The sequence below is a fragment of the Camellia sinensis genome, chromosome 4, assembly GCF_055761805.1.
Source record: "Camellia sinensis isolate YWXY chromosome 4, ASM5576180v1, whole genome shotgun sequence".
Classification (NCBI taxonomy): domain Eukaryota; kingdom Viridiplantae; phylum Streptophyta; class Magnoliopsida; order Ericales; family Theaceae; genus Camellia; species Camellia sinensis.
Genome location: NC_138964.1, coordinates 188,081,424 through 188,101,556, shown reverse-complemented (window position 1 = coordinate 188,101,556; position 20,133 = coordinate 188,081,424). Strand labels below are relative to the sequence as shown.

Below are 20,133 nucleotides of genomic sequence, written 5' to 3'. Positions count from 1 at the left end.
CGCCAAAAGTTATTTTCAGCGACGAATAATAATGTTAGTCGCCAAAAAATTAAAATAATTGGGGGGAAAAAAAGCGCCCACATCTTCAACACATTTCATTCTCTCTCTCACTCTGACCCTTGGAGACTCCCCAACGAAGCTAACCCTCCAAAACCCATCTCCGATTTTCACTCTCCTTGGTCCCAACTGTAAATTTTTTGTCTAGAATGGACTTGGAAGAAGAGTACGATCCAAGCTACAACGATGAAGATGAAGGTGAGATCACTCAAGAAGACGAAGATGAGATCACAAAGCGACATCATTTTCCCCTATTCTTCCCCGTCTCACTCTGTTCACTATTTCTAGGTCTCTCTCTCCTCTGCTCTCATCTGTAACTTTGTCTCAATCTCTCGCGCATTTCCTGCCTCCCTTTACTCTCTCTCCCTCCGTCAATTCACAACTCTTCTTCGGTGCCCTAACCCTACGCCGGTAGCCTTTCTCTCCACTCTCCTTCTGTGCTCCGAGCCAACGTTGCAAGCCGAAATTGAAGGCCAATCATTGAATTTGAAGGTAATGCATCACTCTCTCTCACACTCTCTCTGTCTCTCTCACCTTCACCATTGTTGACATTGATAACCTTTGTGTTGTTTGTATTGTTTTTCTATGCCCATCAGTTGTTCGATGAAATGCCTAAGCAAAAAATCAATAGTGGAAAATCATTGAACCCCTCACATATTATACTTGCACCCAATTTCTGTCTCCACTAAATATACATTCAATTTTTTCATTTCCCTTTTGTTATATTTCTGAATTTTCGGTAGTGGGAGCTCACCCAAAATTTTGGGAATTGAAAACTTTGTGAGAGTTGAATTTGGTTATGAATAATATTAGTATTTACATTTGTCATTTATCTTTGTTTTTGATGTTGGCTTTTTTATTAACTAGTTCCAATGTCCACAAATACACACTTATTGTTGACTTTTATTCGTATATATATATTTTTTAATAGAAGAAGCTTCTGATCAAAGTTTTCATTCTCTCTTTTTCTTTTTTGTTTTATTTTTCCTTTTGTGAATGGTTGATGTAAGTGCTTGAAGGTTTCAGACTTTTGAGTTGTATGGATTCTTAAAAAGTGAATATGATTCATAGTTTCAATTTCTTCTCTAACTTGGTAAATTTTTTTTTTTTTTTTCATCAAATGCATATGCCCCCAGGTTCTGTTTTACAAATGAGGCTCTGGTTCCTGTTTATGCAACCAACTGGTCTGAGTAAGAGACTATATACACACAAAAGATATTTAATTCATTTCACTTTGTTCCAACTCTCTCCACTAGTCAATGTAGATGATAAATGTACAAATGAAATTTCTCATTTTGTTGTTATGAACAACAGGTGGTTAGACGAACAAAAAAAACTGGCAAAAGTCTCCCCTGAATCTCCTGTGTGAGTAATGCTGCCACTGTTGCTTAATAATATGCGTGAATCTCTTTTTAACCCTAGGAAGCTCAAGGAAGAATTTTATACGCATGTTTGTGAACTTGTATCTAATTCCAGCGTACATTGTGCATTTAAATTGCATCTTTACTCATCATCATCCAAGTTATGATCTTCATGTTTGTTAGTAGTATTCATGTGCATCAACTTTGAGACATTGTCTATCACCAGGAAATTTGGATCAATGAGATCGCTCAAAACTATTAACATTTGGGACAAAAGTCTCACAAACTTGTGCCTATGGATTGGATTAACAATGCAGTGATTCAGTGATTCCTTTTAATGTCCAGATCGAGTAGATAAATTGTCCACTGTTAGTACTCTTTTGTTCTTGTGATGTAGATAAATTGTCCTCACTCCTTGCCTGACAAGCTATCCTTTTAGAAGTCCACATAGTGCAAAGAAAACAATTAAGTGGTACAAAAATGTTCTCTTCTAAATTTATTGGTCCAGATTGAGTAAATTTATTTCATTTGGGTTCAAATACATAGTTCTTAAAATTCCTACTACTTAACAATTTTGATCTTACTACTTAACAAATAACAGTGACAACTACTTGAGGTTGGCTGCATCTTGCATGATGTTTCTTCTATATTCAAGCCTTGTAGGACACATTTTTATTTATTTATTACAACCTTGTTGTTTTAACGAGGATCTATCTTGTAGGATCTATTTATTACACATTTTATAGGCACCAAAGTAATGAATTTTATTTAATCAATTATGTATAAATTTAAGCTGTATTCAACTTAAATTTTCTCTTCTTTGTTGCAGGGGTATTCAATTATATAATCAATTATGTATAAAGTTCATCTGTTTAATTGTATTCTTGTTTTTCTAATCTTCATTGAATAAATTACATTGCTGTGAACCTTCTTATTTTTATATGGTTGTTCTATTCAATATTTGTTGCCTTATTCCATTTTTTGGTGATTTTTAAATTTTATTGGAAAAGGATTAGTAAAGATACTTTTAAAATTGATGGGTTTGTTCTATTCGTGTTGCACAGGAGGGCACTACCTTTGAGGGTGCCCTTGATTGGCTATGCTTGAATTTGCCCGGGAATGAGCTTCCATTGAAGTTTTCTACTGGCACTTCTCTCTATTCAAATGAAGGTATTCTTAAGCAATTCTTTTCAATGGGAAATTTATTATACTGATAGCTACATGTTCATGGCAATCTATTGTGGGGACATGGAGAATTGTGCTTTAACATAAGTTGTGACATCCTGCTTAATCCAATCATGCTAGGAGGTGCTGTTAGCATCATATCAACTGCACGGGAAGATTGGAGTCCTGTGGTGGATTCGTCTGATAAGAATGAGGAGGAAACACCTAAAATTTCTGTTAGAATTAAGGGACGTTCAGATGATGATACTCTAAATTCTTTCCAGCGATCACAAGCAGATTGGATCCGGCAATATGTGGAACAACAAGAAGAGGTACCCAGAATCCTTTGGCAAAATTCTCCTCACTCATTGTCAGCTTGTACAAGGTCATATAAACCAGCTTCACAAGTCTTTTCAGTTGGCTGTCCAAAAAATAATATGACTAAAGTTGAATTTTAGTGTGTATAAGAGTTTCTGAATATTATCTATTTTATTGAGTTGTAATTTAATTGAAGATGAAGAAAGAAAGGTTCAAGCCCTTATCTTAATTAGTTCATTACTTAAATTTCTACATATCCAACCACAAGGTTGGGAACACTCCAACTCAAATCAGGAGTGGGGTAGTTTTGTGGGCTAAACTTATTTATTATTTATGAGCAGGAGAACTAGGAGCTTATGAAACTCCTTTTGAATAACTTTGTTAGGACCCCTTTTCTTTGTCTGTTATGTTATGAGATGATAAGAGCACCAAAATTTTAACAAGTTCAGAGTTGCTATTTTATTCCTTGACTGTTTCATATTCTTCTGGATTTTCATTGTATTTGTGCGGAAATGCCAAGACATGCTGTTTTTGTTGCTTGGAAAATTTCTAATTATATATTAGCACAAAGAGCTTGCATTGACAATAGTCAACACTATGAAGGAATATGTTATGGTTCTCTGTCATTTGCAGGATGCTTCCGAAAGTTGGGAAGATGATGCAGTTGATAAGGTAATTTCAGTTTTTATTTATTTATTTATTTATATTTTTTTTATGGTACATAAAGTAATTATGTGTATTGTATTTTTTGGAGGAACATTAATCATTGGTTTACATTTTTGAGACTTTAGTGTCTCCCTCTTATTAATTAGTCATGCAGGCAAATATTCTGTGTAAGAGAGTTTCCTGATTGGGTGCAAGGAGGTTTAATTTTTGTTTTGTATGCGAGTCTAGATAATCCTGAATCATGTGTGCTGAACTCAAATGCCAAGTTTCTTTTGAGTAAGGTGCAGGGGGTTATTTGTTTAAGCGTAATAATTTGGGATGCTTATTTATTAATAGTCCTGCTTTCCTATTGGATCGTAGACCTATAACATGTCAGCTGAAAATATTCATTTGAGACTTCTGCAATTCCCAAAGAAATTACTTTAGATTCTATTTTCTTTGATTCTTTTCGCACCTCAGTCACTAATCTAGGTTTAGATTGTTAGAATTATTGAAAGAATAACAACAATTCTTAACTCCTTGTCCATGTTTGTTTGTTGGGATGGAATTAGGGGGATGAGGGGGCCGATTAATAATGTCGGTCCCAAATGTTATTTTTTGGGTATACCATATGACATTTAGTGGATTTGTTATATATTCATGGAATTATTGTATTATGGTACTTCCAGTGAAATTTTTAGTTGTGTAATGCTATATGCTATTCTTAGGTGATAATATGTATCACCATAAGGTATATTATGTTGTTGGAAAGTACTGTTATTCCGAATTGGAATTAATCCAAAATGGAATTGGAATTAATCCAAAATTCTAAGTGATAATTCATCCTTGCTATGACCTGCCCTTTGAATGGTCCGAATACATTCATATTTGGCAAATATTAAAATTCAAAGGCTGGTTGGTGTTTTGAGTAATGTTGATTGTGCTGTATTCATGATCTTAACTCTGTTTAGAAGAGAAAACCAAATGTTTTGTTGGTGTAGCATTTCTTTATGTATCTGTAATGCTTGTTTTCATACTGAAAGTTGAGTTAGCTTTCTGTATGCGGGTAAAGTATTAGAATTTGCCTGAGAATATGTATTCATTGGTTACTTTATGATCTTTTGCTCAGACTCGAAGGACTTATTAGCAAATAGATAATAGGTTACATTACGTGTGTATGAGAAAATTGAACTGTGGCATTCTTTTAAAAATGCATATGTTAAACACGGATGATAGTCTGTATTTGTAAGTATTATGAGGCATGTGATTGATTGATGGCTCACTGATCAAAAAATTGTAATTTCAGGTCGGTACTCTAACTGGAGCAGAGGCATCACTAGGTTTAGTACCGCTGTTGCATTCGAGGAACCAATCACACCGCCTGTTAAACTTTTTCAGGAAAGATCACGAATAATGTTGCGGTTTGCTGATTTGCTTGAGAAGCACAGTGATCATATTGCGGCTCTTGAAACTTGGGATAATGGGAACAGGCTGCAAATGAAGAAATACCATTGGTGTGGTAAATGGTAGCTAATTTGGCATGGTACAAATTAGCATATATGCTAATTTAGGTTGTGGTACATATGTCCTTTTTGTTAATTAATTTGGTTAGTCCTGTATTATGTATGAAATGAAATTATTGACGTTGGATTAGACTTCGTTCGTATGGAATTTGTATTATATATAGAATTGGACGTTCAATATTAATGTTTTGGATGGTTGGAGCTAAAATGTGTGCACATTGTTGAATGCTTGGTAACATATTTAGTGTTGATGGATTATATTGTTTATACAGGGTACAGGTTGTATTCATAATGGATACAGGTTGTTTAGAAATTTAAAAAAAAAAAAAAAAAATACGTTAAAGCTTTTGGCTACCAAATATTTTGGTAGCCAAATATGTAATCAAATGTATTGGTGACTAATAATTTAGTAGCAAAACATAACCCAAAAAGTTTTGGCGACCAAATAATTAGTAGCTAAAACAATTGAGAATGAGAGAAAGAAACAATTGGCCACTAAATTTTTAGTCACGGAATACACCTTTTGCCGACTAAATAATGTTTCGTAGCTAAAAGTGTACTTTCGGCGACTAATTATTTAGTAGCTAAAGGTGACACCTTTCCCGACCACAACAACTTAGTAGCCAAAAAGCCTCATTCGGCGACTAAAGGTTTAGTGGCGGAAACATAACATTTGCCGACTAAACTAATTTTAGTAGCCAAATGTGGTCACTTTCGGCGACCAAACGAAATTTAGTAGCCAATACTATCGCCGACAGGGCAAAGGCGACGACCTTGGCGACCAAATATTTTAGTCGCTATATCGTTTCAGCGACTAAATATTGGACTTTTGGCGACCAATATTTTGGTAGCTAAAAGTGACATTTCTTGTAGTGATCCATGGATGCTATGATGCCTCACAGCGTCCTTTTTCAAGTTCAAAAAAAAAAAAATCCGTCTCTCATTAAAATCATATCGAAGCTGCCAAAGGTAGTGTTTTGTTTTTTAGAGTCAGCTGCTAAGATAAGAGTTAAACTTGTACGTATGCATTATAGGCTATATAAACTACATCCAATTAAAACGACTGGAGTTGGTTGGAGCGTGTGGACCTCAACTCAACACAAGGTCAATTGCTGAAGGCCTTCCTCTAGTGCTCATCACGGTTTTATTTTTACCCTTTCGTTTTTTTTCATTTTTTGGTTGATAGATAGGAGTTTAATTACAAATATGACATATTATATGTAAGAACACTAGTCTAGCAATAGTTAGCCCTTATGTGAGATGAGCTGATTTAGCATGACTTTTTAATTTTTTGACAGTTTAATCTGATTAAAAAAAATTATGTTTGGGATAAATTTTGACCATTTTGTTTTAATTGATTTCACGATTATGATAAAAAAGTGAAATTATTATGATTTAGATGTGAAATTTTGTCTTATTGACTAAATTAGCATGTTTTGTCATTATTGACTAATTTAATCAAAATAACTCATGTCTAGGATAGTAAATGAACAGAACTGTTCATGTACAAACTTGAGTTCGACTTGGCAAGGATTTGTTTGAACTCGGTTCGTTAAATTTTTATTGCACTTGAATTCGAAATCGAGTTCGAGTTTATTAAAATCTTAATAAATAAGCCTAAACATATTAAAACTCGCCTCATTAGTTGTTCGTTTAACATTTATTTAAATAATAGAATAAATATATAATTATATATTAAATAATGTAAAAATATGTATAAAAAATAAGATAAATATGTTATTTATAAATTTAAATAATGTAAATAATAACTAAATTTATTTATACGTAAATAATAGCTAACTATAGATAATACATTTATATAATATTAGTGGTAGATATTATTATTTTGATAAGATATTGATTTTCCTTTTAATATGTTTGCATATATTATATATGTAATTGTATAATTAAAGTTTTAATTGGAATTTTAGTCTCATACGCAAGTATGAATTTATAATTTCCTTGACTCGTTAAAACTCTTGAACAGACTCAAGTTTGAGTCAAGCCTGAGCCAACTCGGCTCCAGCTCAGTTCCTTAAATTTTTATTGAGTTCGAGCTCGAGTTCGAACTCGTTAAAATCATAATAAATAAGCAAATTAAACATACAAAAGTTCAACTGATCTCGACTCAAATCGTTTGTGCCCCTACTCATGCCAAACGAAGTTTAGAGTCAGCTATCAACTAGCCCAAGCCCAAGCCAGCCCCCATAGTAGGAAAAAATAATGGGGGAGTTACGGGCCGATCCTTAGGACCAGACTTAATTTCCAAGAAGTCCTGACTCAAAATGATTTAGCCCATCTTCCATTTTTATCCCTTACATTTAATTGAGTGATTTTATCTTAAACCCAAACACATCCCTATCTCTATTTCTCTCTCTTCTCTTTCTCTCACTCTCATATTTTTCACTGGCACACCATCTCCTCCTTCTCCATCACCATATATGTTGTTCGGCTCAACCATACTGGCCTCAACCACCATTGTCCTTCTCCCTCGTTGCCATCACCACTGCTCCTCCCCCATCATTCATTTGATAGCTTCAACACCGCAATCCTCCATCATCGATCTACCATCTTCGACATCGTCGTTGCCACCATCTTCCTCCATCACCGGTTTGGGATGCAAAGTATCCAATCAGCACATTGAAAGGTGTTGTTGATCTTCTACAGAAGAGTAATTGATTTAATAAATTTGTTACTTAATTCAGTGATAAATTTGTTACTTAATTTATGAATGATAAATTTGTTACTTAATTTGTTACTTAATTCAATGATAAATTTATTGTGATACCTCTCTCTCTCTCTCTCTCAAATCAAGTTTGTTATTTGTAAATTTTTTAACAAATTCAACAGTGATAAATTTATCACTGCAACTTTGGCTGATATTTGTTGCATGATAAATTTATCACTGAATTGGACTTTTGATTCTTTGGCTTGATTTGTGATAGCATAAAATGATGAGAATTATTCTCTAGTAATGGCTACTCATCTCTCTCCTTCATTCTCTTCATTTTTTTTTTCTTTTTTTCTCTCATCACCACCGAATCTGAAGAGGTGGTTGCGGTGGTGATATGTTGGAGATGAAAAATGGCCAAAAAAAATATTGTCAATGGTTCGCAATTTGAAGTTCAAAAATAAAATGGGAAACTAGGAGAAAAAAAACTAAACGCACGAAAGTATAACAATAAGGGTAAAGTCGAGATAAAAAAAAATATAACAAGACTTGCTAGTGCATGCGATAGAAACTTAGGACTTAATAGGTAATAGATTCAATTATTGGGATTAACTGGTAAAAAACCCAAAGATAAAGACTACAAAGGTATCAAATTTCTATTTATAAGAATTAAATCCGCAACATTGAAGTACTTCTTTGCCTACTCATAGGGAAAACCCGATTTAAAGTGAATAGTGAGTTATTTAAATATGGTTTGAAAGTTTAACTAATTTAAAATTATATTTAAGGCTTGCTTATTTATTTTAATATTTATACAATCTTCAATCGAATTAATCCAATCACAACCTAAACTCGAGTGAGTTTGTCTATCTCATAGAATTATGTTCCTTTTATTTTGAAGATAAATATGTTTTGGAGAATTTTTTTTTTTCTTTTTTTTTTTCATATTTGATTTCATCTTTGAAATTAATGTATTAATGGTTATATTAGTGGTGGTGACGGTAGTGGTAAGGTAGAGGTGGAGGTCGTGGTGTCAACAACGGTAGAGGGAAAAGGAGGTAGTAGAGATAATAGTGTGGCAACATTAGTAAAATTTTAGTCCAAACAATATTTTTATCATTCAAAAATTAAAAATATTTTTCTCTTAAATAAGTTGGTTTTACGTTGAACCCCATAGCAATTGCCCAGTGGTCATGGAAATGACACTTAGGTATCAATGTCGGTGAGATTTTATATTTAAGTTTATGAAGAGATGTTGGCTTGTGTTGTAATTTAATTATTAACAGACTAGCAACTATTTTATGCACAAAAAATAAATCAAAATAATAATAATTTTGTTCAGTTTTGGTTTTTAATGGAGGTGTTTAATTGGGACCTAAATTTGGGGCTAAAATAGCCTCAAAAACAATTTTAGCCTAAAAGTTTCTAAACCAAAAGTTTTTTTTTTTTGAAAAAAAAAAAAAATGCCGGCAGTGGCTGTCACTGTGACAGTCTTACCACTGTCACAATGACAGGTAACTAAATTACAATTTTATCCCTTCAAATTAATTTTGGAAAATGTGAAGTTAAGGACAAATTTATCATTTTAACTTCAAACATCATTTTAACACATTTTTCAATTCATCAACTCAAATAAAAATACATCCTATCTTCCCAAACACCAAACACAAAAACTAAAATAGCCTACTAAAATAGTCAAAAAGTTAAAAAGTCTCTAAAATGGTCACTTCCCAAACACCCATAGTGTATCAAATACTAGAAACAAAAAAAAAAAATTTAAAAGTGTTCAAACAAACAAAATGTTAATATTTTTCAAAATATATTTAAACTTAATTTATTAATATAACAAGTATCTTAATTAGTTTGTTTTACCCAGCTCAATGCTTAAATGAAAAAGATACAGTATACGTGGTCCATAAAACAAAGTTGTTTTCAGTACCCAACTCAATGCTTAAATGAAAAATTATTAAGTATATGTGGTCCATAAAACAAATTAGGGTTAATTAGATTAATAGTCCCCATAGTTTGGGACTTGTGTTACTTTGATTCTTGACTTTTTAATTGTGACACATTTGATCTTGAATTTTGAATCTTGTTCCAAATTAAAACAATTAAAAATATTATTAGATTTTTCAAGGGTAAAATCGTCAATTGATAAAATACAAACTAATTTGACAAAAATAAATGTCAAAAAAATATTTTTAATTTTTTTAAAATTATTTTTATCCACCAATGATAAAATTATGTAAAATTAATAAAAATTACATGATTAATTTTTTAAAATTAATTTTACATGATCATCATTCAAACACATAATAAAAATTAATTTGGTAAAAAAAATAAATAAATGTCTAAAATATTTATCAATTTTACATAATTTTATTTCTAGTAGGAAGAAATAATTTTTAAAAATTCAAAAATATTTATTTGACATTTATTTTTGTCAAATTAATTTATATTTTATCAAATTAACAATTTTATCCTTAAAAAATCAAATTATATATTTAGTTATCCTTATTTGAAACAAAATTCAAAATTCAGGATTAAATATGTCACAATTGAAAAATCAGAGACCAAAATAATACAAACCCCACACTATAAGGACTATTTGTATAATTTGCCTAACAAATTAAGTGGAACAAAGCTTATTTTAAATTATTAAGTATGCGTGGTCCAATAATCAATAAGATGTTTGTGCTGTCAAACCAAGCTTAAATAATTTAGAAGAAGTGTTGTCCCGCTTAATTTGTTTTAGAGAAATTCTACTATGCACTCCCTTGGAAATAATATATCATATCCATTATTAGTTTTAGTTATGTAATTTTTTTCTTTAATTATGATTTTTTTTTATTATAATAATATTTTAATTATAACTCATGAAATCTTATGGTGTTTTGGCAACATGTCAAAAAAATCAACTTTTTGATTTTTTAGCTTTTTTAACAAAAAAAAAGTCAACTTTTTTTTATCCAAAATAACCTAATTTTTTACCAAAAAAGTTATTAAAAAAGTTTAAAAAATCAAAAAATTAACTTTTTACCAACTTTTCAAAACATTACTATTTTTTATATGTGATATTTGATTATATTATTATTATTTTTTAATTGTAAAGTACATATGTATCTAAAATTAGATTTGTATATTATTTTTATTATTTTTACCCCTCTCATGGTCGATCCACGGGGCTTCTTCGGCCTCTCCTTTCTCTCTCTCTCTGTATCCCAACTTCTCTCTCTCTCTCTCTCTCTCTCTCTCTCTCTCTCTCTCTCTCTCTCTTCTTGACATGGATCACTCTTTCTCGTTGAATTCGCTGGCGGACCAAAAAAATGGGAGACTTAACTTGAACAAGAGGAAAGCCGAGGTCTCTTCTGTTGTGCGTAAAAGAAAATTGAATTGCAACTAAATTTTGTTTCAATTCAAATAAAATAACTGTTTTGTTCAATGCAGCTTCTTGTTGCAGAGGAATGTAAAGACAAAGAGATAGGACGAGAATCTGAGGTCGCGGCAGCAAAACGTAAGAGGGAAACTTCGATTGACATTGATTACATTCATGACCGGGCACGTCGCGGACAGGCCATGGATAGCCACAGTTTAGCTGAAAGAGTGAGTTTGCAAAATAATAATATTGTTGTTGAAAATTTAAGTGAATTGAATCTGCAAAAAAATAATAGTGTTGTTGAAAATTGAAGTGAATTGAGTTTGTAAAATAAATTTGTTGTTGAAAATTGAAGTGAACTGAGTTTGCAAAATAACATTTGTCGTTGAAAATTGAAGTGAATTGAGTTTGTAAAATAATATTGTTATTGAAATTGAGGTGAACCGAGTTTGCAAAATAAGATTGTGGTTGAAAATTGAAGTGAATTGAGTTTACAATATAAAATTGTTGTGAATTGAGTTTGCAAAATAATAGTCTTGTTAAAAATTGAAGTGAATTGAGTTTGCAAAACAATATTGTTGTTGAAAATTGATGTGAATATCCTTTGGAAAGAGAATCATATTTTAAGGGATGTATGCGTTATTAATAGGCAAGGAGGGAGAAGATCAACAAGAAGATGAAATGTCTGCAAGATTTAGTTCCAGGGTGCAGCAAAGTTACAGGAAAGGCTGGAATGCTTGAAGAAATCATTAACTATGTGCAATCTCTTCAAAGACAAGTTGAGGTGTGTCTTTTTCTTGTCTACTTGTATTCCCAATTTCATTAATTCATTACTTGATCTTTGATAATTTAATTTTGTTGATTCATATAACAGTTCCTATCAATGAAACTGGCTTCCTTGAATCCAAGAATTGACTTCGACATTGATAGCTTCTTCATGAAAGAGGTAAGGCTGCAACAGATCAACTACTTATTAAGGGTTAATTGGTGAACATCGAAATTATATTTCTTTAATTACTGACTTGTGCTTTAAAAAATTATGCAATGAAGTTTCCTGCTTACGTCACCAGTTTTCCAGCAGCCGCTGCACCTTCTGGAATGGCCAATTTGGCCTACCTCCAGTTCATTCAAGCGCAACAAGTACCACAAGCGGCACAGACAACCACAAGCTCTTCTATGCCTGCCCCAAATGTTTTTCTTGACTCATTGTCCTGCTTCCCTGTAATCTCTCTCTCTCCTAGTGGCTTCTTCCTTTTCAGCACTGTCTTTGATTTATATTTGTCATAGTGTCTTATGCATTACTTCTCATTGCAGCAAGATCAAACTCAACCCATCTCAACTTGGGGAACTGATTTACACACCCTTCGCAATGCAGAGTTTCGTTAACACTGTGTTTGGATCATAGATTTGAATAAAAATTTAGAAAGTGAAAGGGAAATGGAGAAAAAAATGAACTTATATTTCATTCACATTTGCCTTACCTTTTCACTTTCTCTTTTCAAATCACTATTCAAATCCATGATTCAAACATAAAAAAGACCCGACTTTTTTTTTTTCATCTCCATTGTTTACGGGTGAGGCATCACTGATATTTCACTATTTTGTCTATTGAACTAAATAGGAATTTATAAACCCCTCATAGCTAACTTTATGAAAAAATTCTTGTCCTGTGTTATGTATTTTCTCATCCAATCAAAATTCTAGCCAAAATGAAAAAGGAAAAAGAAAAAAAAAATGATGATTCTTCTAATAGGAAATAGTATTGTAATCCTTGTTTTTAGAAATTTAGCTCATGCACATCTATTTTCTTCAATTACTTTTGCGGAACTTTGTCTTAGAGAATACATCTGGTTTTGCAGGCACCAATCTTGGATAGCTACAGACTTCCAGTACATCAATCAGCAAATATTTTTTAAGAATTTCAACATTACTTATTTCCACTGTTCTCCTTTCTGTTCTTCACTCCTACCCCCAATTCTTCACATATATATGTCTATCTGCATTTACTGTGGCAACATTTGTAACAATATGAATGTATGTAAAAATAGTTTAGTTTCCTGTAAACCACTGTGTGATTACCATAGATTGTGTGTGAAATTTGCGATCGCATGCAAGGGAAGAAGGGGACCTCATCCGAAGTGCCATTAAAGTTTGAAAAAAAGTCTATGTGCACATAAAGTACTTGACACAGAATGTACAAATGTGAGACAAAATATTCGCAACTATAAATGTGAAAATATTTGTGAATATTGTGTTCACTTGTGTGTCCTTCTATAATGGTGATGGAGAAGGGACTAAAGTATTTTGGGTTTGTGGTTGGAAATTTTAGGTAGAGAAGGGACAAGGAAGGTTGTGGGAGGTTAAATGAAAGAGAAGGTGATAAAGACATAGCAATTAAGTGGACCAAATTGTAGTTCCCTATAAGAGTTGATGTGATAAAGACATAGCATATAAATGGCCCAAATAGTTTCCCGTTAAGAGTAGGCAGTGAGCTCACCTTGTTGTATAGAAAGTATTCAAATTTCAATTGGGCAATGAGATAATAGTTGCTGAGAATTATTAACTATTTAATTGTTTATTTGATAAAGCGAAGAGGATATAAACACGTGTAATTCTTTAATAATTTTAGAGTACTAAGGTTGCAAACAGATTGAGCTAAGCTCAAATAGAGCTTGAGTTTAGCTTGTCAAATATTTAACAAGCTTGAGATCAACTTAAGTCAACTTGATTATATAAATAAGCCTCACTCGAGCCTCAAAAGAAAATGAAAAAAAAAAAAATAATAATTAGTATGCACATTAAAAAGTAGTATTAGCATAAAAATGAAAGAATGCTTATATTATTAATAAACTTCATGAATCAAATATTTAAATTTTCACAAACACCAAACATAAATAGAGAAATGAAATAAATTAATGAAAATATGTTAGTTAATGTTATTGAAATTAAATAATAATTCATATATTATTGTGTTCACAAGTTTATTTGGCCCAAGCTTGGATCTACCTGAGTTTGCTTCAAATACTAAACGAGTCTAAATATTTGCTTTGAGTTTGTTTATTTAACAAAAGCGTCAGACTCAAACAAGTTTTAAATGAATTAAGGTTGAGCTGTTCATGAGTAATTTGGTTCGTTAAGATGATAAAGAGATAAAAGTGTTATGTCAATTTAAACATTAAAAGAACATATTGTACCCGCCTCTGTCACTCAAAACAAACAGGCCATAAGGGGAGCCATTGTATAAAAAAGATGGAACATCAATTAAATTGCTAAATAAATAAAGGAAAAAGTTTGTAAGAAGAAAAAAAAAATGTTCTAATTCAATGCTTCAACAACTATGAGAGAATGGTTTTAGTAAACAACCAAACCACTTTTAAGCATTATATATTTGCAAAGTATTGATTACCCCCTCCCCCTTTCAATTTCAATCAAATAAGTACACATATGTTACATCTTGAAAAAATTGATGAGCTAGTAAGATCATCTCGCAATTAATGCCAAAGTTAAATTTTGGACATAATTTAAAATTAAAATGCTAGTGTACTTTGGTAATTTTGTTGAGATTGTGCAAATGTGATTTATTTATTTTTCTCATAAAAAATATCAAATGAAAATATTATTAAAGTAAATTATAGTTTTCACTTTCCAACTTTCATTTGGTTTTTACTTTGATCTTTTAATTGTAACAACTATATCCTTTCAATGTAGTCATTCTGTCACTTATCATTAAAAAATAAATAAAATATAAAAAAATATTGGAAACCTTTAAAAAATTCTCACAATTTATATGTCAATCATATAAGGTTACACTCCCTTGTAACATCATTTTTTAATCATGTTCCCATGGACCCTCTTCCGGTGATCGATTGAGCCTGCATAGAAGAGGCTTGTTTTATTGCAATACAAGAGGTGCCCACAGCTTCATGGGTTGTCAAGCAATACAAGAAGTGGTCCATCTGTTTGGTCTCCTCCTCAGCTTGGACAGTAAAATGTTATGTGTTGTTCAGTTATGCGTTTCGGAAGAAGCTCCCCTTGGGATTGTGGTGTTATTGTTGAGGATATCAAATCCTTAGCTAGGCAAGATGGTGTGTTCTTTAAATGGTGCCTAAGAAGTGCTAATGGGTCTGCCCATTGTACTACTGGTGCTTGTCTTTCTGATATGCTACAATTAGATTGGGTAGCTCGTGTCACGGCCTTGGTTGTTTCCAAGCTATCTGTGCAGCACTTAAACAATCTCAAGTCTTACTTAATGATACTAAGTCAGCCTAACTCACAAACTTTTTGGAAAGAGAAGTTAGAAGAACGCAAGAGAGTTTGAGAGAATGCCTTGTATTCACATGGGAGAAAGCTTTACAATTCTTAGATGCTTTGGAGCAAATAAGCTCCTCTCCTATTTGTAGGCACTCTTGGTGTCACGACCCGAACCTGCCCCTACGTCATAATATATACACAGATCAGACAAAAAGGACTTAAACTTTAAATCACATAGCGGTAATCACTTGACATATCCGGAACCTCCACGAGAGACACATAGGTTGGCTAACAAAAACAGATTCTAGGCAGATGCCTCTAAGCCTGGTCACATGCCTGATCACCTACATACATAAATAATACAGTGAGCTAGAGCCCAGTGAATAATAACAGAGTAAAGGGGTTTTATGAATGATGCCCAGCACAAGTTAGGATCCAGTATTTAAATCAGAGCATATTCAGACTTCAAAACAGAAACAGATTCGTATACATATTCATAATCATTTTCATATTCAGATTTTGCATAAGATCATACGTGGTACACCCATTAGCTATTAGATCAGATTGGTCCAAAGACCCACATACATAGTTGGTACCAACGACCATAAAGGCCCATATCTTGCGCGCAAGTAGCCATGGTATTGTTACCTTCAAGCACGGGCCACATACAGATTGGCCGCGGTATTGTTACCCCCGGGCGAAGGCCACATGCAGATTGGCCGCGGTATTGTTACCCCCGGGCGAGGGCCACATGACCTAAAGGTGCCACAAATACTTTTCAAAAAATTGGACGTTCATTCATAATTCGTAAGATAGCATTTCAGAAAACAGATCATACCATACCAGTCAGAAAATACTTAAGTTAAACATAACTTTACAGAGTTATTACTCACAGATAGCCGCAGAAGCAAATCAGACGGATTGGACATATCAGATAAATCAGGTAGACAATGGCGCGTGACCTACACAAGCACATAACATATACACATTGAAATACAATATTACTCCCTTGATCAAACTTGACTTTCTTAGTCTTTTTCCGTTTAAACAGTCCGAAGTTCTACTATGCTTATTCTTTCTCATTCAAATAAACCGGATTCTTATTTCACGCATTCTGCCATTACTAAGCCCTTCTTTTCCAAATAGATTGATCTTTTACTCGGCTTCTTAAACAATTACCACTACATCAATGATTCATTCTTTAACTAACTAATTTATGTTGATTGATAGCTTATTAATCTTTATTGAGTCATAAATCATGTCTAGAATGCCTTGGAAAGAGATGAGAATAAAAATGTGAACTAAATGCAATTTTTCAAAATATGCTGAAAATGGGTCTCCGCTCGAGCGCCACTTTGGTCGCTCGAGCGGACTGCAAAATTTGAAAAACTACTGGGAGCTCGATTTTCACGCTCGAGTAAGACTTTCCTCGCTCGAGCGGACAACATAAATTCCGAAATTTCTAAAATTGTAATTAAAGTTCATATTTGATATTCAAAGCCTCAAAACATGTATTTTTGGTACACAAAAATGGAGAACCATTGTATAATTTTGTAAACACTTTCAATTAGAAAACATTCATTCAAAATCACGCTCCAATTGCCCAAATTTAGTTTTAATTCATCTTCTTTATATCAACCCACAATTCTAAAATGTAAATTAGACTTTCCAACCTCTTGAAATTCCATGATGTATGTAATACCAATAGATCCAATTTTTACTATTAATAACAAAATCAACTTAACTATGAATTACACAAATCAATTTCTTAGAAATTCAACTTAACTCAATTTTTAACCAAATACTTAATTTATAATCATGGGTATTCTAAATAAAATGCATGGATTAAATAAATTCAACTTAATTTATAATCATGTATGTACTGAATTTATAATGCATGGATTGAATAAAAAAAATCTAATTATAAAATCAAAACTTTAGGATTAATTCCAAATTTCCATAAACTTGATTTTCTTAAAACATTTCATTTGTCTCTTCAAAATATGAACTTGAATTAATTCAGATTTTTCATAATCCATAATGCATGTATAAAACACTTATCAAAAATCCAACTACTTCTACATTATCAAGCTCAAATTATAATTTGACTTCTTAATTAATATCAAAATTCAATCCCAAACTCATAAGCTTTAAAATATGGATTAAAGTTCTAAAATCTTGAAAATCCACAATGCATGTATGAAATTGACATCAAAATTACTAATTTTATATTCTTAAAATTTTCCAACTAATTTCCATAATCTTAAACTCAACTTAATTTGTAATCAAAATATGTTTAATTCAAATAAAATCTTAAATTACATTACATGCATGGATTAAAAATCTAATTATAAAATCAAAGCTTTATCTAGCATTAGGATTAATTCTAATTTTCCATAAACTTGATGTTCCTAAAACATTTCCTTTTTCTCTTCAAAATATGAGATTGGGTTAATCCAAATCCTTCAAAATCCATGATGTATGCATCATTAGAGTATTAAACTTGTAAAATTTATTCATGCATGTAACAAATGGAACGTAATCTCATGCAAGATTACAAAATTAAGGTCAAAATAATTGATTTCTAATTTAATTTCCATAAATTGAACATAACTCCAATTACTCATCATCTTGCTAACTTCTTCTATTTATATGAAATTGAATCCAGTTCAACAAGTTTAAGAAATACTAATTCATACTTTTGGTCCTAACTTGATTTTGCATGCAAACCCAAATTTAATCTCATAAGTCTTTTTACACATAAATTAAATCTAAAATTTTGAAATTCTAACATGCATGTAAGGATGAGATTCAACTTCATGAAGAATAACAAGAATCATGCTCAACTAATTACTTTCTAAATTTATTTTCATAATCTTTACACTAAACCCAATTTTTCATCATCTTCTTGCTAATTCCTCTTTTTTTTTACAAGATATTGATTCCAATTACCTCATTAATTTCAAGTATAACGTAAGGATTCTACACAAATTAAACATGAATGCCATACCTTGAATTTTCTAGTTCTTCTTCTTCCTCAATAACTTGAGCTCCTCTTTTAATTTTTTTTTTTTCCTCATTGTTTCTTTGCTCCAGCAAAACCCTCTCTCGGTTTTGACCTCAATCCCTCCAAGAGTGCTCCAGCACAAAGGAAACAAATATACACACATCTGCACTTGATGCTATCACATGCACACGTGCACATCACCTCAGGCTCCCAACACAACACTCTCACATGCACACACAAGCAGCTTTCTTTGTATACCCACTTTTTTTTTCGGTACACCCACACCACATGCGTTCTCAAATTTTTAAGCCATTATACTATTTAATTTCTGATTAAGATTAATTTAATTGAGTAACACTTAGTCTTAATGAATCTTGATTGACACAAAATTAGCTAATTATAACTAATCTCAAATCCCACCTAATTTAATTAGTCTAATTTGACTTCTTTTAGAACCCAATTAATTATATTTAAATTTATCATTCCGAATCAGATTTTTAATCAAACTCTCAAAAGGCTCCAAATATTAAATTAAACTTATTTTCATTATCAATTTTGATCTTCCAAATCATCTAAGCCTTCAATTTCTAAAACTCAAATTTCCATCAATAAATTACATATTCAAATTGGACACATCATAAACAAATTTAATTTATAATAATCACAATTTTCAATCCTCATGACTTAATCAACTCCAATTAGGACGTAATTAATCAAATCTCAATTTTACTAAACTGAATCGAATATTTAATTAAACTCCCAAATGGGTCCGTAGTTAAAATTAAATTGATTCAACTTCTCAATTTTACTTCCTTAAGCCATTTGGATCCTTAATTTCTAATTCCAACGTAAGCACTTAATAGAACCATAAATGAATCAATCTTCATACTTTTCGTAAAACCTAGATTAAATTGGAATAATTGGCAATTAATTTCAAATCTCCATAATTAATTAAGTGCTAATCATTATATGCGATTTGGTCGTTACATTTGGCCTTTTCTAGAACACTCTAGAATCCACTAGGAAATTCATGGAGAAGCTTCCCTTGGAAGCCTTTGGTACAAGCTAAAAGAATATTCTAGAATGCTATAGAAATATCTATGCAAGATATTTACAAGTTTAAGGGCTTGTTTGGTTTGTGTTTGAGAAACAATTTTTGAGAGAAAAAAGTACCAAAACGCATTTGGCAAACAAATTTCTGAAATATTCTCTGAAGACTCATCTCAGAGAAATGGTTCCCAACACAATGCGCATCTTGTGTTATTAACTTCTCTCTCTCAAAAGAACCTTTCTGACCTCATCTCTCTGATACAAAGAAAATCCTTCAGAGGCAGTCCAACGGCTCTCTCTCGGCTATGTCAAGGAAGATGATTCACACCTGTAGGCCAAGATCTGCACTCGCCCAAGTGCCTTCAAAGAAACCCACTTGTTTTCCCTCCATCAGTACGCTGTTGAAGATTTGAGAAATCTTCCGCCATAGATGCACCGACACTATCTATTACCTTATTCATCTCTATGTCGCACAAGCTTGAGGCAATAGGGGGCATCTGCTCGTACGAGTCCTCTTTGAACAGCCACAACTTGTCTGCCTCACAGATTTCCCCAAATCGTGCCTTAACTTTGGTCTTAGTCAAACTGAATTAAATCTTCACACAATCGGGACTTGTAACATCAATGTCCATCATTTTCTTGTAACATCAATGTCCATCATTTTTTTTCTTTTGGGCTTTATAAAATGCAAACCAACCAGCTTCAAACCC

The 20,133-nt window shown here is 32.2% G+C and overlaps 1 protein-coding gene and 1 long non-coding RNA gene across 2 annotated transcripts; both read left to right on the top strand.

Moving 5' to 3' along the window:
* The first annotated feature begins 349 nt into the window (after positions 1-349).
* On the top strand, positions 350-5,248 carry LOC145789782 (uncharacterized). The gene is made up of 6 exons (XR_014328113.1): positions 350-1,247; positions 1,372-1,422; positions 2,483-2,588; positions 2,724-2,914; positions 3,534-3,572; positions 4,852-5,248. It is a non-coding gene; the product is annotated as an uncharacterized LOC145789782 (long non-coding RNA).
* A 5,684-nt stretch (positions 5,249-10,932) lies between these two features.
* Positions 10,933-13,179, top strand: HBI1 (basic helix-loop-helix (bHLH) DNA-binding superfamily protein). Its single transcript, XM_028197388.2, has 7 exons — positions 10,933-11,112; positions 11,187-11,342; positions 11,765-11,899; positions 11,990-12,061; positions 12,166-12,336; positions 12,430-12,496; positions 12,975-13,179. The coding sequence occupies exons 1-7, from the start codon at positions 11,023-11,025 to the stop codon at positions 12,989-12,991; spliced, it is 708 nt and encodes a 235-aa protein (XP_028053189.2). The 5' UTR covers positions 10,933-11,022; the 3' UTR covers positions 12,992-13,179.
* Positions 13,180-20,133: the final 6,954 nt, after the last annotated feature.